General features: G+C 41.7%; 1 protein-coding gene across 2 annotated transcripts in view; it reads right to left on the bottom strand.

Moving 5' to 3' along the window:
• unc5b (unc-5 netrin receptor B) overlaps positions 1-24305 on the bottom strand; it is a 38452-nt gene extending 14147 nt beyond the window's left edge. For both annotated transcript variants that reach the window (XM_037271649.1, XM_037271650.1), the window contains exon 1: positions 23602-24305. In XM_037271649.1, the coding sequence (XP_037127544.1) occupies positions 23602-23692 (91 nt within the window). In that variant the 5' untranslated portion in view covers positions 23693-24305. The remainder of the gene's footprint in view (positions 1-23601) is intronic.
• Positions 24306-26865: the final 2560 nt, after the last annotated feature.

Here is a 26865-nt window from a genome sequence, read left to right as displayed (position 1 = left end):
CTGGCTCTTAAAAACTATCAGGATGCAACCATTCTCCTTGTGGCATGCATGAGGTGAGAAAAATGTCTAAATGAGGGACGGACTAGTGATGCATGACAGAAAAATAAGATGTAGGCTATGGCTCCAGGTCAGCAAAATAAATAATAATAAAAAAGCAAATAAATAAATAAATAAATAAATAAATAAGCAAGCAAGCAAGCAAGCAAGCAAGCAAGCAAGCAAGCAAACAAACAAACAATTAACTAATAAATAAATACGCAAGAAAGCAAGCAAGTAAATAAATAATAAATAAATAAATAAAGCTCAGATACCAATGCTTCTGAGGTTATACAATTCATATAATGTTAGCAAATAAACAAGTCTGAACACATCAACCTCCGATCAGCTAAAAACAACTATCATATTGTGATACAACAACTCTACATGTCACATCAATACTGTGCATAACTTTGATAAAAATTTAGATATAAGACTTTAAGTAGCTACACTTGCTGATGCACACAAGCGTGAACCGAAACGTTAACACATCTGAACATGCACAACAATTGTCATGGTGCTTCTCTCACGCCCTCTCTTTGTTTGTTCTCTCTCTCCGTCCTCTTGTTAGAATGTCGCCTTCAGCCTTTCAGACTTTGAATTCGCTGTCAATAACCAATTGTGTTGCTCCTCCCCACCCTTCACCCACGCTCTTTCTCTTTGCCCAGCATTGATTGTTCAGTGTTCAAACATCAGCTGGAAAAAAAAACACAGCCTGTCACTCTTAAGGGACAGCGGGTTAAGGGAGATTTGGGGGGTGACTAGAGACAGCCCAATTGAGCGAGATGGTGGTTCACTTGGAAAATAATAAGTGAAGACCCCTGCAAATTTGGGTAAATTATGTGTGTGTAGGTAGCAGCACACTTTAATTCAAAATGTTTTCAGATGATGGAGGTAAGAGAGCAAAAGACAGCTTCTTTCTCTTTCGGCGATAATGGACCTCGATGGTTTTAAGTGGAATCTGTGTTTTTGGGCCAGTGTACAAACATCCATCAGGGCTCAGCAGCCGGCAATTTGTGCAGATAGGACGAGTCTCGGAGACAACAACTCCTTGCAGTGCGCCACAACAAGACTTCTATTGCTCTAATGGCAGACAACAGACGGTTGGAAAGTGCAGGGTTCAACATGGTCTTTTCAACAAATACACGCAAAATGTGAACCTGTGTTTATGCAGTCGCTGTCCAACTTTTCTTGTATATAGGAGCATGTCAAGGTGGACAATTCTTTTCAGTTTGATACCGTTTTGTATTTATATTTATTATCTTATTATTTATTATTGTCAAAAATATACATGTCGGCTACACGGCTAATCCAAAGACATTTCATCTATGTTCCATTTTTATTGTCACACAGCATATTATAGTAACAAATGTGAAATCATGGTTTTCCGTTCCAAATGCGTCCCATTTGATGAAAATGTGTGCCGTAAAAGTGTGTGTGAGTGTGTGTGTGGCACTGTTGGAGCCTCAATGCCGTGTAATCTATGTGACAGTAATGGAGCGTGGCCACACAACAAGGCAGCACTGAGGGTCTGGACCAAAATGACATACGAGAAGGCTTGACCCAAGTCAGGTTAAGTGCCACTAGCCCACAAGTAGAATGGAGAGAGGATGAGGCTATGAAGAACCAGTTGCTGTCTGTCATAACCCAGCGTGTTACAATGGCCTCTCAAGCTTCAAAAATTCACAATCATATATTTTTCCAAAACTCAGCATGAGAACTCCAGTGATGATTCAAAATGTTCTCGTCTTTAATATATTCCACACTGTGCTCAAATGTGAAAACTGTAGTTGTTAAACTACAGGAAGATATCACAATAAAGCGCATGTAGGTTTCCCTTGTGCAGCATATTTCAGGTGTCCTGCCAGGACAACAAACAAAAGCAATATCATTTCTTCTTCCTCCACTTCAGCTGGGTGTCTGACATAAAAATGCTTTTCTCCCTCTATTTAGTCCTGCCTGCTGGATTCAAATGGCTTCAGTAAGCACCCAGTACATTAGCCCACAGCTATGAAGTACAAGTGACTTACTGAGCACAACAAACTTTGTGAACAGAAAGCCAAAAGCTCTGTTCCTATCAAGCAGTACCAAATAATTCAGGTCGATACAAATGTGCGTGTCCTACTTTTCAGGAATCGTGTTTAAGACCAGGGTTTATCATTTCATTCATGGCAAGAGCAGCTAAACTGGGTGGTTTATGGGTCAACTAACTCCATCATTATCAGTCTAAACCACAGGTATCAAACTCAAGGCCCGGGGGCCAGATACGGCCCACCACATCATTTTATGTGGCCCGCGAAGACAAATTGTGCATCAAATTCGTGTGTCATTACTAGAATTGCAAATTGTCTTCACTTTTAATAATATCTTTTTTTTTTAAATATTTGACCAGTTTCTACTCGTCTGATTTAAAAACGAGTTATTCGTCAGTTTGTTTTGTAGCTTTTACTGTATATAATATGAGGTGCTCGTACATTTATTTGGGCTGACAGTCATAATGGCCCTCCGAAAGAAGCTATGACTACAATGCGGCCCGCGAAAAAAATGAGTTTGACACCCCTGGTCTAAACAGTCCACGGGCGGCCGGTAGAAGAAATGTAAACAATTAAAAATAGGGTTATGTTTTTTGTTTTTTTTAGATGAAATGTTGATGGAAAATGTGTATATCAGTGTGTGGTGACCTGAGTACAGGTTGTACACAGCATCACTTCTCACATCAACAAAGGCTGACCAAGTGTGAAGATTCATACAGTTTGCCCATCTGACTAAGCCCCCCCCCTACCCGTCCCACAAACACACACACATTTGCACAACCAATTACAAGTACAGAAACACACAAGTCATCTTTTCATCGTGACTTCATTTGTAAACAAACACACAATTCATTGCTGTTCCCCAGACAGCAGGCGTCAGGGAGCAGAATTTGACATCCCGCTAAGAGTGCGGAGATCTAACACTCAAAGACCCCCAAGGCTTTGATGATGGCCTTGTGAATTTATTGTTTGGATATTTTGATACTGTCACAAACATGAGCACCACATGGCTCTGACACGTTATACTCCCCACGAGCAGTCCAACCAGACACAGGCACATTCAAATTAAATATCATCTTTTCTGCCTATACATTAAAATTAAATATCGCCTTTTCTGCCTATACTACTGCAACACTTCATGAAGATAAACATTTTAATGGAAATTTGTAATAAGCTTATTTGCAGGAATTTATTAAAGTGACAGTTTAAACCCAATAAACTTTACTATGGGAAATTGTAAACATTAATAATTGCATGAAACTCTGGTGGGTCATGCTTTTACAACAACACTTACAGGAAATGTATGCAGATAGAATTTAGTGTCTTATTACAATGTTTAGTTTTTATGCTTCCATTATATGATACTGATGATATAGGCAAGGAAGCGTAATGGTTATAAGCACAATTGAGCAGTCTTAATGTTTTTAGACAAATGAAGTTTTTCTTAAACACATTTTTTCTCTATTCTGAATATTTTAACTTATGATTATTAGTTAACAAGTGAAAAAACGATGCCACATGCTGCCCTCTTCTATATAAATAAAATACCTCTAATTTATTAGCATGATTAAGGGAGATGAATATGAAATCCTTCCTACCTTGTTTGCTACAGGTTCCATTATTTTCCTGGCTAAATAACCAACATCAATTTAGAATTAACATTCCTCTGCCTCAATTGGCTTGACAAACTCCTGATAACTAAACATGAATGTACATACACGATCAAATAACCTCAAAAATAATATATTGAAGTGGAAACTTGTGAAAGTTTTGCGTGTGTGTGCTGAGAGAGAGAGAGAGAGAGAGAGAGAGAGAGAGAGAGAGAGAGAGAGAGAGAGAGAGAGAGAGAGAGAGAGAGAGAGAGAGAGAGAGAGAGAAAGAGGTGACGAGGAGCTTGAAAGCAGATTGGCAGTGGAGGGAGACTGAGCAGATGATGGAAATGCAAAGCGACAGAAACGCTTCACTTGTCCGTCCAGCATGCCTGTGTGGTGGGAGTGGGACAGACCAGGCTTGATGACATGGCAACAACCAACAGACCCCCCCCCCCCCCCACACACACACACACACAGTACAGACATGAAACAATCAGGAGCCCATTTAAAGATCCGTTAGCTGCAATCTGTCATAAACTATAGCACCAGCTTTCTTTCCAGCACAAAACCAGTCGACCTGAAGAAAAACATACCAGTGCACAGATTACATCTGACCACATTGAACATAGTATCTCACAAAGTTTATCTCAAAAATAATTTTCCACACGCCTCTAACTTTTGGGAATCTGTTTTGGTTTTAACCAACTATTTTTGAAACAATAGATGTGATGTTCTCATGTGCCTAAAGATGGGTCAAGAAGAACATTCAAGGACTATTCCTGTTAGAAATTCATTGTTGGAGACAAATAAAAGTCTCCCAGTAGACATGCGCGAATTGAAAATCAAGCTCCAATAATTGAACCATCTCAAATAAAAACACAAACTTTTGATGACACTGAAATATTCAAATTAAAGACAAATACATTATTTTGGCCTCTGTTCATACCCAAATTAGAGTTACTACTATTGCTTATAAATAGATTCCACAAGTAGTAGTGCTACCGTGATGAGAATTGATTTTATACACTGCACTGACTGGTTTTATATTTATCCCTGAGTGGAACACAAGGGACAGCCTACTGAAAGTGCGGCTGTGTGAGTGCGTTTTTTAAAGTGTGTGGGTAAGTGTGACTGCGAGATTGGGAGCGCTAAGAGGATTTGCGGTTGTGTTGTAGCAGCCAACCCACTGGTGCTACCAGTGCCGTAGAGTGGACCGAACAGACGGGGGGCGGGTCCCGTTTGGGCTGGAAATGTATTCCATCGCAGCTAGAGGGCGCCACCCCCGCGGAGCTCATTAATCATAGCCCATCAAAAAGTGTCCCTGTGCCGTTTGTGTGTGTGCCCCAGAGTCCTCCCGCTGCATGGGAACACGGGAGTAGGCAAGTAGCACAATCAATCACTATCAAAGGTGCAGAGGGAGAAGCAGGGAGGGAGGGAGGGAGGGTGAGACAATGTTGTTTTCCTATTATCCTCTTGAAATTACAGAGCAATGTCGCACTTGGAGGTCAAACTACTACATTAGATGTGCCCGCCCGCCCGTGCATGTGCGCGTCTAGTCATAACAGTACAGTAAGTGTTTTGTATAAGGCGCCACTGCTTGTCTGCCCCACCGCTGTGCAGCTGCCTGATGAGCGTTACGCAAATCTACACAGTGTGGCTGGTTGCCATGGTTGGTATTCACTTGGAGCCAGCCCTGTTCTCTAGAGGCTTGCAGTCTATGCAGATATTAACTATAGTCCGCACACTTTTTTGTTGTTGTTGTTGTTTTTGCTTTGCTTGCAGGAGTTGGTTGGGGACCATCAGTATGTGTTTGTGGATGTGTATATGTTGAAAATGTGTGTGTGCATGTAAACTTTGTGAAAAGGTGAGCAGTACACTGGAAGTTGGGGCCATTTTAATGGGAGTAATTACATGAGAAGATGAGCTGCATTCCTTCCTGAGGGCGAGCTGATTATAGGCCTCTCCTCTCTGGGCCCCTGTAATTACACACACTCTACACCCACCCCCTCCAACACTCACCCAATGTCCCTCTGTACTCATCACAGACTTTGTCGTAAAGTCACCTGCCTCATCACTTTGTCTCACAAAATAAAAAAAAATCATCACTCGCCCTTCTCCTTATTCAATATTCATGCACAGTAGGAGATCAAACTTGTGAGATATTATGCAACTTATTTGCCAAACTTGATAAACCCTACTTAAGGCATCAGACTTGCTTTGTTTACTCTGCTTGTGTTTTGACAAATGCCAACCGGTCCTTGTGACTACTCCTTGTTGACAGCTTTTGCCTTCCAGGTAATGTTGTACTATTTCTAACCCCGCTTTGGCGTCTCTCGGCGCTGCTCGCACAAAAGAGGGGCGGACTTGTACACATGACCTCACATTTTATACACCTTGTCAAAGCCAGTCAGTCCAGCCCAATCGGGGATTCCAGTCAGATTGAAGACACACGGAATGGTAAATTATACATTCCTTACGCAGACATCTGAAATTGTAGCAAACAACCAACAGTTAGAGGTCCTGCTCCTCTTTCATTTATTCACTGACATCAAGTGAGTGTGGGACAACAAGGAGACAGGTTGTGTGCTTTTCAGGATTGCATCGACTTACTCAAATTACAATATTCTTCCAACCCCCAAAAAATGACTCAATCAAGATTCAAGCATGACCTTTTAGTTCACCCTGATTTTTTTACTCTTATCCAACATGACAATTTGGGCAATTTTGAACTTCCAACTTTATGGAAACAGTTTTGGGAAGGATTTATGGAGGCAAAGTCTACAAAGGTATTTTCTCATTCTTGTCCTTAGCACTCAACATATTTGACTTGAAATACAAAGCTTTCCCGTCATAGATACAACAAGAAAAGCAGTCTTTTATATCTCAGTCTTAGACATTTGAGTCATAACAGCATTTATTCTACACTCAGATTAAATTGCTCAATCTTTCAAATCAGACTCTTGTTGTCATCCAGACGAAAAACACATTCTTATGAAAATCAAGTGGCTTTGTCCAAATATGCCAATAGAGGATGAACAGTGGTTCCTGTCCTAATTAGAACTTTCTGGTTAGATGAAGATGGCACTGTGACCGTGACAGACGGGAAATGTGTAGGCGCTATACATAGTGTCACAGACACTTGGAAAATGCGGATGCAAGATGCAGCAAGTGTGATTGCAAACAGGTTTGGCAGAAGTTGTCACAACATGTATGTTTTTTATTATTGGATTCGACAACCCCGCCTGCCCAAGAGACAGAAAGTCTCCTGACTCCGTACAAATGAAATCAGACACTTTGATCAGGTGATAATTAAGAGAGAGGAACATTTCGGGGTTTGGTGAGAGACAGTGATTCGTCACAGGAAAAACCAGATGGATTAAAAATGAAAGGTCTCCATTTGCAAAGACTGTGAGCAAAGACTGAGGCAGACAGAAATAGAGGCAAGGTAGTCAAGGAAAGAACTTGAACAAAAGAACGAGTAAATGGGAACGATGAGGGAGCAAATACAAGAGTGTAAGTGGGTAGTTGCGCCAGGAAAGAGGGAAGGTATGTTGATGGAAAGAGCGAAGGAGAAGGAAATGGAGAGAGACACGGAAATACTCCCAGGGTGCAGTTCAAATGCAACTCTTGATAACTCTGAGTGAGCGTGTGTGTGTGTGTATATGTGTGTGGCTATGGTTGCCACAGTATCTGGTTCTATCGGCGAAGCCTGCTGCTGTAATGTGTTGTGACAGGGCTTGATTCTTGTGACTAACTGTTTTGGCAGGGGAGCTTCTCTGTCATGCTACTGAACAGATGAGCAGATGAGCCGGATTGACAGCGGATGGACGTGCAATGTGTGTGACGACCCTCACAACATACACGTGCGGACGAATACTACGGAGAGCTGCTAGGGCAATATGTGCGAAAGTGAGGAATAACATTGTAGCGTTTGCGTCACTCTGCTCCTTGATTACGCCCCATTGCGTCGGAGAAATCCCAAGACGTGTTACCCAATAGTCTCTGTGAATATGCGTGTGGCTGCTGGGTTACAGGGGAAAATTTATTAATCTGCTTTTCATGTAAGAATTTGTCAAAAGCCAACTAACGTACCATCCTCGAAAATGTGTCCCGAACTAAAATGATCCATTATTCTTTCCAAATTTAAAATCTTGTTATGTGTCACTTTAAAGACGTTATTTCTGTCCTCCAGTGTGATGAGTCAGCACTCATGCGTCAATCATTCATGAGACTTTGGCTCCTGACTGACATTCTTTGCTGCTCTGCCTTGCAGCCCAAGAACGTGTCCTTGACCTATAGACAAGAGGGGAAAGGAAAAAAAAAAACTTAAACCGAATTCCATATTAGGACAACTATGACGAGACCGACCGGAATGATGGCCATGGAGAACCCAGATTAAAACAGATGCATCAAAATAAAAACTCAAATAAGAGCAAAAAGCTTTTGTGTATATCAGCTAGAAGTCGGAATGTGGTATAAAAAAAAAAGAGACCAATATAAATCATTTCGAGTCTATTACAAGGTCTGTACTGGGCGGCATAATGCGTACTTCCCATTCATCATACAGTGGTGAATACTAGCAATCTGAAAACGTAATTATTTGAATGCACCACCAAACCTCTTACAAACTATACACAGCCCTGGTCAGGAGGTCAGTGTCTCCCAACAGCACCGTTTTGTGTTGTTTACGCAGCACATTATTTTCAATAGTGATTGTTTTTTTCTTGGTACTGACTCCCTCTCTGCTTGTCCCACTCAATGCTGGCGAAGAGGTTTGTGTAAGCCATTAGGATGATGAAGAGGACTTTCATCAGTACACACCCTCAGGCCAGGGGCTGACAGGAGCTTTACCTCGACAAGCCTCTCAAACACACCGCTCAACATGAGACAGCACCTAGCAAAGAGGTCCGCGGGCGATCTCCACTCATGGATGGTCACACACACTCACACACAGCATAGAAGTGCAACCTTTGTGTTGCCAACTTTCCACTTCAGCTGTTACACACTGAGAGAAATTGTTTGCTTTTTTCCTAACGTAATTACATCACAAAAAGGTGTCAGATAAATACTCTGAAGAGTCTACTTACCAAAAAAAAAGTCACCAAGGTACTTTCTGGATTAAAGAAGCTTTATTGTTGATTCAAATTGCGCAGGTGTTTATTCATCATATTGTACAATGAATTATTATTTTTTGGGTTTAAAATTAACCATACAGCATATGAGTTTAATTAGGTTATAATAAGGCTATAAAATAGGTAAATACATTCTAAAAACAACAAAACATATTCCGGTCGAATTGAAAACAATTTCAAGTATCCGTTTGGATGAACACAAATTGTCCTTCAAGATGCTGAAGCAGTTAGCCATGCAACACATGACAACATTTTACTTCCACAGCAGACAACATTCTTGATTTTGTGCACTTAAATGACTTCTCAAATGACATCTAATCAGTTTTTCAAGAGCAAGAATGAAAAGTTTGTTTCGAAGCAGCTAAATGCGACCGTGGTCAACCAATGACCGTTGCTGACTCCCAATTGTGCTTCCACTAAAACATACAAAACCTGTATCGGGTTTTTGAGGCTCCACATACATTGTTGCCTTGAGATTTTAATCAATTCCATGACCATGCCCATTATTAAAACTGATTATGAAGACCAGTCCAGTGTACACTGCCCCTCGCCCAAAGTCAGCTGGAAGAGGGTCCAGTTTACCCATGGCCCTAATGAAGATAATTTGGAAAAAGGATGGAAATTGTGCATAAAATAGTCTTTTAAATTTGCGATTGCATAACGAATTGCCTTTGGAAGAGGTACTTGTTCGCCGTGCACGCTAGTGTACATCAGCCAATACCATCAGCGTTTGAGTAGGAGGGCGCAAGGATACTCAAGAGGCAGAATGTCCTGACTAATTTCTCACTCAGTATTCTGATCTATTTTTAATCATTGGCGCACATTGCCTAATAGCGTAACCGCCATGCAGGGCTTGGTCCAGATGGGCAAAGTCATTCATCAAATGGGTAGTGAGGGAGGAAGACAGAGCATGAGGCAGGGAAGGAAAGAAGACAGGTAGAGAGGAAGGGAGGGAGGGAGGGGAGAGACAAAGATAAAGTGAGAGTACAAGCGACAAGTGGAAAAGAATGAGGGAGCGAGACAGAAATTGATAAAGACAGGGAGCAAAAAGGGAACATGAGCCAGAGGAGCCACAGGAGGCAAGACGACCTGCTTTCATAGAAGCACTATTGATTACTTAAAGATGAAAAGCAAAAGAAAGAGTTCTGCTTAGAGAGTAGATAAATGAACTCATCGAAGCAGGCTTGCAAACACAAAACTGGGCTAGAGTAACAAATAAAATTGCACAAACTTTCCTGGAATCTAATAAAGTGGAAGCTGGCAGCAACTGCTTAATCCAGTGCTCGGATGACTAATAAAGTCTGATGGTATGACAGGTTGGGAGTTGGACGACTGAGCTAAATATAAACTCAAAGGGCATTATCATACAACATATAGGAGCTGATTTGCTCTAATTTGTTTTTTTTTCTATGTTGGATTTATCAGTCAGTCTAAAGATTACACTGTGTATGAATGAGAAACACATTTCGTTTTATCATTTAAGAAGACATTACATTATAATTCTTTCCAGCGGTTGGAACGAGCGGCAGTAAACATGAAAATAAAATGCTATTTGTTTAACGTTTGTATAAATTGAGTTAGGAAACTGCGAAACTGATTACGACATGCAATTAAAAAAGTAACACAGGGAAAGTTACTTAAGTTAAAGCCATTTGTTTATAAATGGACAGACGCTAAATAACCCATTCCAATTCATGCATCTGTCTATTTCCTATATCATTTGTCCTCAATTGGGTCACAATTGATCTGGAGCCCAGCCCGGTTGACTTTGGGTGAGCGGCAAGTTGGTTGCCAGTTGCACATAAATTAATGTAGACTATGTGCTCAACCAACATAATTTGACCATTTTAGTGCAGTGTCGTAATTTGAGCAAACACTGCGAACAATCACAAGTTATTTTGTAACCTATTGGGTATTTACTACAGATTATTGATTTATGGTGCGCTATTTCTTGTCCAAAAACAGTCAACAAGCCTTTCAAATTGCGTAAAACTTCACTTCAAAAGCGCATGATGCTACACGAATGTTAAGAATGTTAAAGGGATACTTAAAGCATCGTAGGGGTAAGATTTATGACAGTGACCCTGGAGCATATTATTTTTTATTCCCATGACTTCTAATGAGGAAAAATGGCTTCCAAAGCTGAGATGCTCGGAAATGGATAATGTTTCATTTCACAAGCATTGTACTTTTACTATTTTCTTCTGCAATCATTCTTACGAAAGTAATTTGTCTCTCTCATTATTTTAAAATTATGAGTTTTACTCTATTGGTGTATGTTCACCTGAAATGTCTCTGGTCCGACCAAGGATCAATGTGTGTCAACCAAATGAAAATCTGCACAAATATTCATAAAGCAAAACGCCTCAGATCAGTGAAGCAAGTTAATTCCATCCAGGACACACATTTAGCTTTGCCACGGCAAACTCATAATAGAGAAAATAATTGAAAAAGCATATTGGCCATAGTGCCAATTTGTGGGTTAGGATTTGCTATGTTGCGTTAACACCACAACCTTTCACTGTTCAACATCATAAAGCCTTTCACACTTCAGTTCAATCAGGAAACAAGCACCGACAAGTGTTGAAGCCCACGACGTGACCGAAGCTGTTTGTGACTCTTATTTGCACAACGGGGCACCATCAAAAATAATTTTCTCCATGTCAAACAACAATAGCCTCGAGTTATTTATGGAGCATAGTCGCCTCTGCGATTTCTCCTCATTAAATATTATTCAGTGTGGAATGAAATGACTAGGACATTAATATGCACTACGTATTGTATAGTCTCCAATCATTTTAATGGCAGCCGAGACAATGAACACAATCAGCGGGGCAAATAAAATGAAAGGAAAAATCGACAGGAAGACTTGTAAATGGAGAGAAGAGCTGAAGCTAACCAGTGTACACTGAAGGTGTGATGAAGAAGAGCGCAAAGCACACACACGACACACAAACACCTGGGGCCTCTTGAGGAGTACAAAGTAATGAAAAGTACACTGCAGCATGCTCTTCCTTTAGGTCCCCAACAGCGAGCACAAACAAAGGAAGACATCTCCCCAATCTAACGCCCTTAATCTCCTCCATGACCACATATGAGCAATAATTCCAATCCTTGCCCGCTCTTCCACTTTCCATCTTCCCTCCCACTTGCACAGACCCTGGCTAAAGTTGCATATCATGTGGTCCATTAAGAATCCAGGGGGTGTGAAGCACTGAGACCAAAATATCCACAGCGCACTCTGTTTCTCTCACCAACTCATAGACGGAACGCCTCAGGGTAATATCACAATAAGCTCTCCTTGTCCCTGTCCCCCTATGCACTTCTATAATTCATCTTAATTGAGAAAAACAAGCAAGTAAAGGGAAGCGCTAGAAGGATGTAAAGTGCAGGTCACATGTCTTTGGGAATAAGGGAATTTGTGTATGTTTTCCATTTGGGAAGGGAGTTTACCATTTCTAAATAGATTGACCTTTCGTCATTCCCTATTTTATTCCTTATTCCCCCTCACACGGGCAAAACTGAGGTACCTTTGAGCTCATATAGACAGAAGCAAAGATAGATGAGGTTAAAACATGCTTTTGAAAATAGACCCTGTGGAATGGTTGCTGTCATAGCAACACTTTCGTCAGAGTTGTATCAAATGCCTTCATTAAAAGAAGACTGAAAAACAGAAGACTGCTTTCAATGGAGAGAAAGTTGTGTATCATGCTTGCCAATCTGATTGGCCTCTAATGAACATGACTGTCAGAGAGCTCATCAAAGTTTTTTATTTTTTACTACCTACCAGCTCTTTTCAAAACAGTTTCTCTCAGCGCTTTTGTGATGTGGAAAAAAATCAATCTGCCGTGTCAGGTTTCAACTTTACAATAAGAAATAAGTCTCTGGATCGCTGGTCGATGGAAGCCTATCTTATATTTCAGCATTCTCTTGAACATTCGTGACTACATTTTTGATGTTCAATAAATACTGAAGAAGGAACAAGCGGCATTTGCGCACTGAATGGTACGGTGCCAAACATCTGCCTCAGTTCCCCGAGTATGTGTTTTTCAAAAATACAGTCGCATTCGTGTTTGCTTGTATTTTTTTTTCCATCCACGCTTCAAAGCCTGCGCTATCTAGGGCATTGGTCAACAGTTTTAATCAATTTTCAAAACACAGGAGCACGAAGGCAGCCAGGATTTCCCAGCCGGACTTTAGAGAGTGGACATAGTAATAATCATAACAACACAAAATCTAATCTGAATTATGCTCTAAAGAGATTAGGTCAGAATAATCCCCAGAATAAACACAAATAGGGGGGGGGGTTGCCAATCCAAATACAGAAGAGAGCCACAGTGTGTATTGTGCCATTTGGGTTTGATTATTAGTGATGATGGTGCTTCTTGATTTTCGGCTCTGCTAAAAGCCGCAGTGAGTTTTTTAGTAGATTACAGTTGACAATAGCCCTTAATTGAAATGAAATTTGTCATGTGCAGCAAATATGTAAAAGACTTTTGCACATGACTGAACACAATTGTCAGACTTGTCAACTATTTCTATGAAAGCAGCTACTTCAAGCTAGAATGTAGAACCCTGTTAAACAATTACAATTTGCACGGTTTGATTGATTCAGTAGTTGCGGCTTTGCTGGTGCTGACGTTGTGTGGTCAGGGTTCAGGGATCAGCACGGACAAGGCTCGAGGAGACCTTGAGGTCACCGACTGCCTTTCTGCTGAGTCAGCCATTGTACGGCATGCATGGCTGCACCACTTCATGTCTATTCAGAGTCTATTCAGCAGCATCAGCTAAGTGTAATAGAAGAACCTGCTCCATTGTCTGAGGCAAAGTCTGTTTGAGCTGGCCTCACTTCATCTCCCAGTGAGTTCAGAGAAACAGATAAGTCGCAAAGAATAGGGGCGGATTTACACAAGAAAAAAAAAAGGCACGTTCAACACATTCAGGTCGATTCCAGCTCTCTGACAACAAGCTGCTTGACCTCACCGGAGGACCTTTGTAAATTATCTCAAAAGAGGAGCGTAAAATAAACTTCTCAGCCTGTTACTCTATAAGCAGGTCATCTTAACTCACTTTATTTCAGTTCCCGCTCACTTTGAAAGGATAACATTAGCTGCGTTCAAATATTAAAAAGATTAAAAGATTAAAGTCCCAATGATCGTCACACACACACTTGGGTGTGGTGAAATTTGTCCTCTGCATTTAACCCATCCCCGTGTGATTTTAATCCATCCCCTGGGGGAGAGGGGAGCAGTGAGCAGCAGCGGTGCCGCGCTCGGGAATCAGTTGGTGATCTAACCCCCCAATTCCAACCCTTAATGCTGAGTGCCAAGCAGGGAGGCAATGGGTCCCATTTTTATAGTCTTTGGTATGACCCGGCCGGGGTTTGAACCCACAACCTTCCAGTCTCAGGGCGGACACTCTACCACTAGGCCACTGAGCTGGCAAATCCGCAAATGGCTGATAAGAGATCAGCTACACTGCTAATAAGTTCACAGTTTCTGAAGTGTTATGTAAGTATATGATCATGCTCACAAAATGGCCATATTACTCTAAAAAAAAAAGCCATCTGGAAGCATCAGCACTACTGAGAGCACAACTAAATAAGTCAGAGTGCTATGGCGTTCTCATTTAAAGTGCCTCCAAAGACCCCCATTATTACCTTCCCAGAATGCAAATGTGCTATGGGGCAATTAGAGGTTGAGCCAATACCAGTGTAAGCCCATAAAAATCTGCCCTTCCATGATCATTCAGCAACATGACTCCTGAGCAAGACCCTGAACGCCGGCCTTTAAATGTGTCATAATTATGAGTCTATGCCTAAAATTAATGGTGGCGCTTTGTATTTCTTTCCCACAGGGCTGGATCCAAGCCATGCATATGTTAGTGTCAGTGCCGCTAATGAACTAAATAAACTTGCAATTGTACTTGTTAGGCCACCATAAGTGGCAGGTAAAGACAAGAGGCCCGCGGGGAGAAATGTCTCTTTTTTTTTTTCCTTCCTCAGATCTTAGCCTATCGAGAGGCATTTAGAGAGGTTAGCTATTTTGTTTGTAGAGACAGGCGCCCTCATCCAGGATGTCTCAGTGTAATTACACGCTACAGAAGACATTCATTCCTGTCCTTCTTCACAGAGAAAGATAAAAGACAAGAAACACAGACTACTTTTTTTTCCTGAAAGAGAAGTAGAGAAAGATAATACAAGGACAAAAGGGTTGGCAAGTGTCTGTGAGAACTTAATAAACCTCCTCCGTCTCTTGTTTACGTCTATCTACTGTCTTTCCTGCTGTTTGCCTCAAGATGTGTAAAACGCCGCGTGATTGTCGTCTCACCGCTGAGAGTTTTAAGCACAGAGATTTACACACAGTGACCATCGCTTACAAAGAGGGATGCAGCATGTCAATACTCAAACTCACTCAGCTGTGTGCACATTTATAGGTATCCATACACCTGACGTGTGAGCGGAAAATGACACACACACTCACACGGTAACTTGGAAAGTACAACATGACAACCACAAGAAGTTGCACTCCATCCCTGAAGATGTCCACAAAGGCTTTTGTTCAGCTAAATCACGAGTGTCAAACTCAAGGCCCGGGGGCCAGATACGGCCCGCCACATCATTTTATGTGGCCCGCCAAGACATACTGTGCATGAAATTCATGTGGCATTTCTAAAATTGCAAACTGTCTTCACTTTTAAAAATCATCTTTTTCAAGTATTTGAACAGGTTTTACGAGTCTAATTTGAAAACGAGTTATTTGTCAGTTTGTAGCATATACTGTATATAATATGAGATGTTCATACATGTATTTGGGTTGACAGTCATAACGGCCCTCCAAAGGAAACTATGACTACGATGCGGCCCGCGACAGAAATAAGTTTGACACCCCTGAGCTAAATAATACTGTTTTTCAATAATCCCATTTTGAATATGTGGACAACAACAAGACGGCTATGACAGCAGAGCTGTAGAAGAATCCTTCCGGGAGTGGATGAGATGTGTCAGAGAAACATATTTCAGAGGGAAAAGTCCGTAATATGGATTTTAAATTCATCTGTCCTGTAACTTTTCAGACAGACCTGGACAAAGTATAATATAGCATGCGGTGGTTAATGGAGGTTGTATTCTATTTGATGGACTTTTTATTGGCAGGGTGAGGTAGCATCCTGGAGCCTTTGAACATCTAAGTTCCTGTGTGGCATCTGAGTCGAGGGGAAATTAAAAAAAAAAAAAAAAACATCCTGGAGTCTCACTGTCACTGTGATGCTGCCAAGAAACCTTTATAGACTCCAGGAGGTTCCTGAGCCACATCGAAAAATGGCTTATCATCACCGATGCTGTAACTTTAGCGGTACAAAAAAAGCCAGCTACGTGTCGATAAAATTTCCTGATAGAAAACAAATTATCGTTGAAACTCTATATTCCCTTTCATCTTTGTTCCCCTCTGGTTTTACTGCAGATGCCTTTGCTGCCAACCCTGCAGGACACTGTGTTCGCCTGTCCAACTGTGGTACAAAGGCCTCCAGGGAGAAGGCTACAAACGACCCATCTGCCAAGGAATCTGCCAGTCCGTCTGTCTGGCTCGCCACAGGTACGTATGTCTGTCCCTGCACAAATCCATGTTGCATTTATTAAGTCATGGAAGAGGAGAGCTGCTGTTGGCTGCAGCGTGAAGGTTGAATCCATAGACGGGCATTGCTCAGTGTTTAATGACCCACTATAACTATACCTATTCATCTCCCGCATCACAGCACTGAAACGCACTAGAAACGGTCCTCTGCCGAACATATTGCATCTTGTTCAATCATAAGTCTTCAGTGATGCTTTTCCCATGGCCTTCCGAGCGTAATCCTCCCACCTCACCTCACTCCCTTTATACTGTAAAGCTGAACTTTGACTCGTGAATACCGTTTAATGCCTTTACAATGAAAAGGGGGGGGGGGGGGAGTGATAATGGCCACCGAGGATCCAATCAAGCAGAAATAAGACCGTATTCATCCCTGATTTATAAACATCAGTGCTATATTCATTAGTAATATGTGCAATCTCTATTTGCCACACGCACACACCTTAGCGACTCTCAACAGAAGCAGTCATCAGAGCAGAAACACACAAAGTTAATGAACCCTCGCCAGTCAGCATGGCTGTCCATCTGCTTTCATAATCCCCATTAAGTGCACGTTGAGTGTGCAACCCAATCAGCTACATGAAACACATTCAGTAACAGTCATTTTTAAGATTTCCTGTCAAGAAAAAAAGTTGACCGTGTTTTAGTACTCAGGGGAGCGAGGTGCCTTCTGATTTATCTGTCATAATGCCCGGATACCTTAGCTCAGCTCACTAGCTAATCTAAGCAGAATGGCGGAGGGAGGTGAGCGTGAGGTCAGCTGCTGAGCCCATCTGGTCAGCAGCAGGTAAGAAGCTTGGAAAACACACGTAAACAAACACACGCACGCACACACACACACGTTTGATGCACACTTAAATCTAACCTTAATTACATGCACGTACATCTGCCACATCAGGCCAGACTTTGTCCCGCAAACGTGGCGCTTATTTTAAAACAATCCCGAGGTCATCAATCGGGTTGTAGCGTGCACCGTGATCACCTGGCACGGAGGATGAAGCAGGTGGATAAACAAGGTGGCCTCCTGAGTCATCGGCGAGCTTGATAAAGCAAGGGAAATGTGCGTGTGTCGCTATCTGATTGAGATTGGGATTGTGACCCGACTCTAACCTAATGCGGAAAAGGGAGTAATTCCTACGAAATATGGCCGGCGTCCCGTCAGCGTGCAGTCACTGCAAACGCTCGTGAAGCCAACACACATCAAGCCAAGACGAGCCTGTCAGCTTGTGATTAAGACCTACATTCGAGGAAAGATGAGTGTTTCTAGAAGCTCACAGTAAAAAAAAAAATATAAATAAATAAAAAAATTAACTTGGAGAAGTATAAAGATTTAAGTCCTAGAAGTGATGATGCAGGAGGAATTAAAGGGGAAGGATGAGCAGAGCTTGTTTTTATTTACTTACTTTCACCAGTGGCGCTCCAAGAAACATAAGATGACAGACCAAAGACTGTGACAGTTTGTGCCTTTGGGGGGGAAAAAAAAACAAAAAACGGCAAAGCATATTCAGACAGTACATATATCCAGCCCACGATGTGCAGGTGTGACGCTTTAAAATGACCTCTGACAAAATCTGAGCTTTAATTGCATCTTTGTGACCTCTGTATAAGTGACCAATCAATGCTTTGTTATTGACAGTCACACTGAGCAATGGAGCAACACGGTGCTTTAACTTCACCTTAATCACAACATTAAATATCACCTCAGCGTACTGGTGACAATCAGGGACACCCACTCACAAAACGTTAAGTAGCATTTGCCTTGATTTATAAACACAAAGCGATGGGAGGCATTAGAGGGAACTGACACACAGGGAAGAATCATTTATGTCCACTCAGCTGAAGATATGCACGCATATGCTCAGTGTGGCCATCACTCCGGGGAGGTCCGCGTGTCATTCCACTACTTTGGACACACCAGCTGCTCAGTGTGATAGAAGCCCCTTCCCACCTCACAGGGGGGTGTCGCCCACATCCACTTCCACACATGACAAAGCTCTAACCCTAACATCCGTGTCTTACCGACCCATGGCAACCCCCCCGCCACCAACATACACATTCAGCGGCACCCTGAGGGCAGCTGGCACCCTAATAAGCGTTAAGACTCGCAGAAATGGGATTTTTCATGGTGCTTTTTAAAGAGCAATTCCCAAACGCCGAGAGAGGGCTGACTCGCTAAAAGAAATGATGGTGTGACACTGATATGGATGACAGAGATTGTTATATGTGGGACTATAAAGCTATAAATACATTTAATGACAGTGGGAAGGAAGAGGAAGAGGAAACGGCGATGTGAGGAGGTAATTTATTAACGTGGAGGTTGTGAAATGTAGCTTTGAATGTTAGATTCAAAAGATGGGCGTTAAAAAAAAGACATCAGCATGCTTGTGTGAATCCCATCTGCGTTTCTAATGCAGCACATTTACTATCCTACTGCAGTATCTTATTAACATGCTTTAAGCAGTGTTTTCCTCCGGTTAAGCCGATGCTCCAGACACACTCGCATACAAACAGGCACAAACACGAGCATTAACAGATTGACTTTGGTCTAAGCTCCGAGTGAACTTGGCTCCAACTGCTTCGAGAAGACAAAAAAGCATCGGCTAAGAAGATAAGGAGAAATCTGCATGGCCTGAAAGAACTTCTCGGGCGAGGACACATGCCGAGTGCGAGACCGCAGGACCAGCCAATCAAGCGCTGACAGTGTCTCTGATCTATGGATCTCAATGAGGCCGTGTGTGTGTGCGTGTGTGTGAGTCCATCTCTACGACGTGGGTTGCTCAGGATCAGGCACGGCCCCCTGTAGTGAATCCTTATCCTATTGGTCACGATGCTCTGAGTGCTGCTGACTTCTCAAATGAAAATTCCTGCACTCATCCTGATGCACCAGCAGGTATCCCACATTAATATATGCAATTTGGACTTCTTCAAAAGAGGCTGCCTATCACATATTAAAATCATGACTTGCATTTTAACCAGCAGCAGAATATTGTTTTGTTTAGGCATGCAGGTGGGGTCAGATTTTGTGCATGAGTGGGTTATGCAATACGCATCATTAAGAATCGTGTGTGTGTGTGTGTGTGTGTGTGTGTGTGTGTGTGTGTGTGTGTGTTCTCCTGCCGCCCCCTTCACCCCACACAAAGGGGCATGAAAAGTCCTACGGAGTCTTCTATTCATCCAAAGTACAATGGAACCCCACGGAGGTTTTCTTCCCATTTCCCCGCCTGCCCCACCCATCTCCCCCCCACAGGCAACGATAGAGGGGCGGTGGGGAATCCCGTCACGCCGGCCCAGCAGCAACTCGGCTCCCATCTGCCACCAAAACTTCCCCCAAACATTCATCCACTCGACTCGAACTTTATATAAAAAAAAAAAATCTATAAATTCCTTAAGATAATTACTCACTCACATCAAAACTATTTCTGCAATTGAAACATCAAACAACTTGAGTTAAATTAAAACATTCAAGATACTTTGACAAATTCCTCTACATCCGTGTTTTAATTGAGTAAGGAAAAATAGTTACCAATCTAAATGGATGTAAATAGTTTCATGGAAGGAAATAATGACCGATATTCATGTCCAGCCAGTCCAGCTCTTTGCCCGTTTGCAACTCACTCTTCTTTCAATTCTTCATTGTCAGCTTCCTACTCCATTTACCTCGCTCTTTTGCTCCTTCTACAGAGCCCTCGCTATTTGCCGTAGATTTATGGTCCGGCCTAACATGCACAATATTGGCAAAGCATTAAACATGTCTACTCTTATACTGTGAGCTCTCTCCATCGATAAGAGCCTTAATAAAAACATCTCCTTAGGGGATTTGTGAATATGTCTTTTTCACTTTCTGCTCTACAGTATGCTTGACCCCCCCATCCAACTGATTCTAACCTTCTTCAGTCTAAACTTCTGCTTCTGTTCTTTTTCACCTTCTCCTCTTCATCACAGCCCCATTCTTCAGTCTGTGCCAGAGGTTTAATGATGCTTGAATGGCACTGCTATGGAATTTTCGTCTTCTCTTATGAAGGATATTTAAAAGCCAAGCCCTGAAATATCAATCTATCTTTGTGTCTCTCATATATTCATCCCTTTTCCATCTGCTGGTGGTTCTGCCCTTTCCGCTGGATGGCCTCTCAGATTATATTCGATGGAACCCCGCATCTTAAAATCCTCTATAGGTCATACAATTTAAAAAACATGATTTAGGAATAATATGTCAGAGATGAAAAAAAAATGTACAGAATGGTAAACTGTCATCATGGTTGATGTCTTATTCATTCCGTGACCATGTTCACATCGCAGAACACTCAAATCAATTTCAATATTTGTACGAAAAGTGCACTTACATACTATCGTCATAATATTTGTTCTCCATATAATCTGCAAACAAATATGATGACCACGACTGTACTTTATCGATTGACCTTTTGTTGTTCTTCTTTTGGGTGTATTGGCAGTTGGCAAACCAGCCTAATGACGCATTACTGCCACCAACTGATACGATCCTGCCACTGCAAGGAAACCGATGTGCATTGATAGTGGCTAGATATCGTGAGCTATTTAGTGTGGAAATCTGAAGCACACTCGTAACTCAAGAAATAAACATATTGAAGTATAAATGACTGCTCATATTTCGGAAAAAAATCCAGGCACTCGTATCTGAAGACACCATCGTAACCCAAGTGGCTGGCTGCTAGAGACAGTACGTAGCCAATTGTCACCAAAGGTATTGTGTGCGTGTTTTTTGTTTTTTTTTCAACATTTTACTTTTTACACTTGTGTGGCAGATAATAAAAAATGAAAACCTTGGTTGTACAGTTAATAAAGGTTTTATGGTGGCAACAGACCCTGGCAGTGATCATTTTTTATTTTCATGATTTCCTGTGGGATAAATACTTTCCAAATGTGAGCATATTGGAAGTAGACCAGCTTCCTGAAATGGATTGTCTTCCACCTTGGAGTTCTACTGTAGCATGCTCACATCCTCTGGGTGCAATTGGCACACTTGTTAGAAGAGCCACTCTTTCATCTTGTCTTTAAAAGCCTTTCGCTACCCTAAAATCCTTCACAAACCCCTGTAGCCCCCCAGGTCAGTTACGCCGATGAGAGCTAAGCAGCTGTTACCCTCCCACTTTTTTCTCCTTTGCTGTCCACAATGTGAGCATCATAAGCACATTTTTAAATATTAACAAAGACCACTTTGCACATATGAATAATACAGCAGAGAGGCCAGTGGCTGGCCAGCGATCCCATCCACTGCCGCCTGATGGCCATAAAACTAATGCATTGCTTCGGGACAGAACATGCCCGTGTCTCGCATGCTGACACGACCAGCCAGACAAACCATTCTGGTTTAAGCTCGGCCCAAAGACATTTTTCTCTTACTTTGGTCACCAAAGTCCTCTGTCGCCTGTTAGAGTCAACACTTCCATTAGTGTACTGTTTCACATACACGTTCAAATTGTCGGACTTAACATTATCGTTATTTTCCTCTGAAGCAAATTCGACGTACCCCAGAGTCAAATAAAAAACAAAATTCAAGTGCAGTATCGATTTTTTTAGCACACAATGCTTGTATTGCATTTAAACACAGATATACTGTCAATATTGAAGGTGTTTTATTATTTGCAATTTTGTAAGTCTCAATCACCAAATCCAAAGCACATTCCAAATATTAAATTTGAAGCATTTTCAAAATTGTCTATCACTTTGTTCACTGTTAGCCTCTTCACTCCTGCTACATTGTTGTTTGAAATAATGAATATCACCACACTTAATAACAGTATTCCCACAGACCTTGAAGGGAGTGTCAGACATGTTACGCACTCTAATTTTCAATAGTCAACTGCTACTTTGATATGCTTGGCTTTTCTCTACCTCTGTCTTGACCTCCCAGTCCGAACTAGTCTGCTGGCATTCCTCCCACCTCCACTCTCAGGTCTATCTCCACATTTAATAGTGATGTGTTGCAAACATTGTACATAACACGCCTCCCACATACCAGCTCAGTAAATCCAATGAAGCCAGCAATAATGATGCCACATACATACAAGTTACTCCAGACAAGTGTTGTAGGTAATTCATGAATATGTCAACACTGAGAGCTTATTGCAGTAATGTGAGCACATCCAGCCAGAGAGCGACGCAAGAGGGAGTGGAGTAATATACACAAATGTGTCCCATTGTGCATTTCACTAAATATATCTAAGGCTTGCCTTGTCTTAGCCACAAAAAGAGCTATTGCCCTCCATGCCCCCTCCTGCTAGCATTCCTCCCCTTATAGGACCTGACTGCAATACTTCACACAGTTAATATCACCATTTCTCATGCAAGCTTTACTGAACAATCTACAATTTTAATAAACATAAGCTGCTTTTCTGCTCCGCCTGTTCAGGATATAATACATTCACGTGTGTACTGTGCGTTACAGGGAGGGGTTACTCGGGGAAATAACCACAGACCTAGAAAGACAATCAGTGTGTCCTAAAAAAAAAGAAAAAGGAAACTTTTGCATTGACTGCAGTGGTCGTTTGGTAACTTTTCTACACACATTATTGCCCTTTTTTGTTACTGTAAGCAGAACTTAATGCAACCCGTATAAATCTGTCTTGTATTTCAAGGTGACAAAAAAGGAAGGAGCACCCAGTCTACTATAAAGTGGACTAAGTGACGGCCATTGTCACCTCAGTGTCCAAGTCCCATTAGCTCACCCACGGTGACCTTTGTGCCAATTAAGTGGAAACATCTCTGTGAGCTCCATGTGGAACAATCCCAAAACCTACAACACTCACTTTAACTAATGCAGCTCTAATGACGTACGACTAGGTGAGTGAATTAAAAGCGACTTAACCAGCTCATGTTTTTTTTTTTTCTAAATGGGCGACAATGAAAATGAATAACAAAACAACGCAGTTGCTCAACAGCGCACCGCGATTAATTTACTCTGGGGGAGTTTGTTATTATTATGCTCTAGGTAAAAAATAAAATAAAATAACGCGTTTATACAAAGTACAAGGCTTTTAAGTACATCATATACAACTACACTCCAAACGGAATCTTGGAACGCGGGTTATTCCGTTACAGTGTTTAACTTTATTTGCGCTTAGAATAAAAAGCAGTGTGGTGCGCAAACGTGTCCATGCGTCATAGCGTGCAAGTGGAGCCCTTATGTGGTTTTGCGACTTACCGGTATCACACACGACATATCCCCCGACCAGGAGCAAAAGCACAATCGGACCGTAAGCTTGTCCACGCTGTACCCGAAAAGAGAGCATCATTTCCAGCTACACTGCTGCGAAGCGTCCACGGGTGCGCTCACGGGTGGTTTCACCACACCAAGTGTCTCTTGTCCAGAAAAGTGATGTTGAAAAATATCAAACACAGTCCAATTCCACCATGAAGCGACAATAAACGCATCCGCTTACTGTTATAATAAACCCGCAACAGCGTACTTTTCCTCCAGTATCAAACTTGGGACAAAAAATGGGGATTTCAATGCAAAATGCCAACATTCCCAGCAGCTTTCATCTTCAGCTGTGATTTGACAGCCACTAAAAGACCCCTTGAAGAAAGTCGCTCAAAAGTTTGGACGCGACTGAGGAATAAACGGATGCAGCCAGTGTCCAAGACAAAACAAAACGATGCAAAACAAAAAATCGTTTTAACCTAAAAAAAAAAAAAGAAATGCAAAATTACTCGGTCCGACAAGGTGCTGTCAGAAAGCCCTGCTCAACGCAGACTGGACGTCCGAGTCTGCTGGAGGCACTCTAGACTTGTTTCCGGTCCGCCAGGTGTAAACAAGAAGACCCAAGGACCAACACAGCCGGACTAGCAGCCTCCCCCTGGCCAATCACGTTGCAACCTCCTCCTCCTCGTCGTCGTCCTCTTCATCGCACTGATGACTGACTGAACAAGTGAATGGAAGTTCAGAGCAGAAGACAAGGAAATAGATTGCAGAGGAGCGAGCGAGAGAAAACCCGGATCCTCTCTGGATCCACTTGGCTCACTTGTTTCTATCTATCTATCTATCTATCTATCTATCTATCTATCTATCTATCTATCTATCTATCTATCTATCTATCTATCCTGTTTCTGCAGCCTTCACCAATCATAACTCATCTGACGCTTTATTATTTTCTGTCACTCCACTGCTCTCCATCATAAATGTACCCCCAGTGGCCACAAGGGAGCACCCTTTCATTAATGAGCCTACCCGCATGGGGCTTTGAATAGAATTTGCACAGTGCCCTTCATATATGATGGTAGTTGGTGGTATAATTAATAAGTAGACACCACCAGGATATTGAATTGGAAAAAAAACAATTAAATTCACACTACAGGGAAGAAGTACTTATAGAAGTGCATATGGTTATGTCTGAGAAGAATTTATTCCAGACTGCAGGTTGTACGTGATGAATAGTGATTGCACAACTAATAATAAACTTCTAAGATGAATCTTGGTGAGAGATAAAAAGTTCCCTTTCTGACGGGGTGGCATGTCTGTATGTGCCTTCATATGTTAAAAAGAAAAGAAAAAGAAAAAGGTTCCTAATGGTGTCAGCTCCCTGCACAAAACGTAGTGAAAACCTTTTAAATGTTTTTTGTTGTTGTTGTTGCTTAATCCTGATAATTAATGAACAGGAATAAACATGTCTTTATATTTGTTGCATAATGTTCATATTCACCTTCTTATGGCATAGCTCAGCATACTATGATGTGACTCTGTAGTATGTCTACCAACACTGATATAGTCAAATAAAAATAGTGTTGACCTCACAGACCAAAACCTGGGCAAAAAATTGTCTATTCATTAGCGACGTAATGTGAGAATATCTGTCCAATAAATTCTCAGCACCACAAAAATAATGATTAACATGCACTCTACTTATGAAATGAGCTATATGGGAATGTCAGCGTTGAAAAAAGTTTGGGAAATGACCTTTTCAGTTCCACTCTGATTGTGCCCCGGTGGCAAAACTAAGGTCCATAAAGGTGTGCTTGGATGAGTTTGGCATGGAGGAACCTGAGCGCTATGACCTCTACCCCATTAAACATCTTTAAAATGCTTCTTTGAAAGGACAAGGAGGAGTAGACTCTGAAATAAAGGCTGAGGAGATCAACTATTGAAGACCTAAAATGACTTTAACTGGCTTGGCTGGTGGTGATAGCTCATTTAATTAAAATAGTCAAGGGCATCTAGTGTTTAAAGCAAAATGGGAGCGCTACGACTAGTGGGGGGGGGGGTGTAACCAATGTGTGGAGAACCTTAAAGGCGAGGTGGAAAACAGCTATTATTAAGAAGACAATGGGTCATTATAGAGAGCTGTTTGGTATTACAGACCCTCAAGTGCATCGTATTGGAAGCTTGACATTATAGACGGCAAACTGCATATCTCCGAAAAGCAGAGGGGAGTCTAAAAATAGAAGAGGTGTTCCAGAAGATGCGATAATTGAATATTATCTTCAGGAATGATTACGTTGACCTATTCTGTAGACTAATTATTTTTTTTGCAACCCAGAGGAGAAATTGTGGTTGAAGTGAATAATACACACACACACAAAAAAAGCTATCGGCTTTTGGCACACCACAAAGACTTTTAACCTTTTCAAAAATGAATACCACCACAGACAATAAGTTACAAAATGTAAGTAAGTAAGCTCTATAATAACAATAATGAACATAAAATAATTTACATTACTGCCCCAATACAAGATTTCTCAAAACCATGACTTGGAACTTGAGCAATCTGCCACTTTCAAGTGATGAAAATTAAAACACTAATGTGAAAAGGTAGCCAGAGCTGCACTGAATTTTTCTTGATGCACATATTAGCGTTATCCAACAGCCTCATCATCATTAGCTTCTGATAAGTGGCCAGAGAAGGGAATTTGTGATTGTTGCATGCGCCACATGTACAGATCTGCTACACTTATCGAAACTTTACTGGTGATGAAGTGCTGCCTCCATAAGAGTTAATACAACCAATCACATCTTTATGGGGACGTAATTATTACAGGTAGCCCTCTCTAGACTTGGAGCTCAAACAGTAAGCCCCCCGTCGGTCCATCTCGAGTCGTCATGGTAATGCAAGCTGCAGTTCACAGGGAGGGGCGAGCAGTGGGTCATATGCAGACAAGCGTGCTAAAAGTCAAAATAGTGTGCTGTAAATGTTGATACTTGGGGTATTTGAAAAAAATAAAAATACTTAAGGTACTTAAGTAATAATGCTTGTTTTAAGTAGACAACTCATTGGTTGGTTGTGTGTGTGCGCATGTGCGTGTGTGTCCCTGTCACTTTTCATTGACTTCACCTGTCCTCCACCCGTGTAATCCCTGGATACACCTGGGCCCATTGGCTTCAGGGCTTTTAGCAGATTGCATGTGTCACACTTAGGACAATTACTGTGATTGTTGCCCTAGAAACTCTGCTAACTCCCTGCCTCGCAGCACA

This window comes from Syngnathus acus, chromosome 15 (assembly GCF_901709675.1).
Source record: "Syngnathus acus chromosome 15, fSynAcu1.2, whole genome shotgun sequence".
NCBI classification, from domain to species: Eukaryota; Metazoa; Chordata; class Actinopteri; order Syngnathiformes; family Syngnathidae; genus Syngnathus; species Syngnathus acus.
Note: the sequence above shows the minus strand (reverse complement) of the source record. Positions and strands in the feature narration are given on the sequence as shown.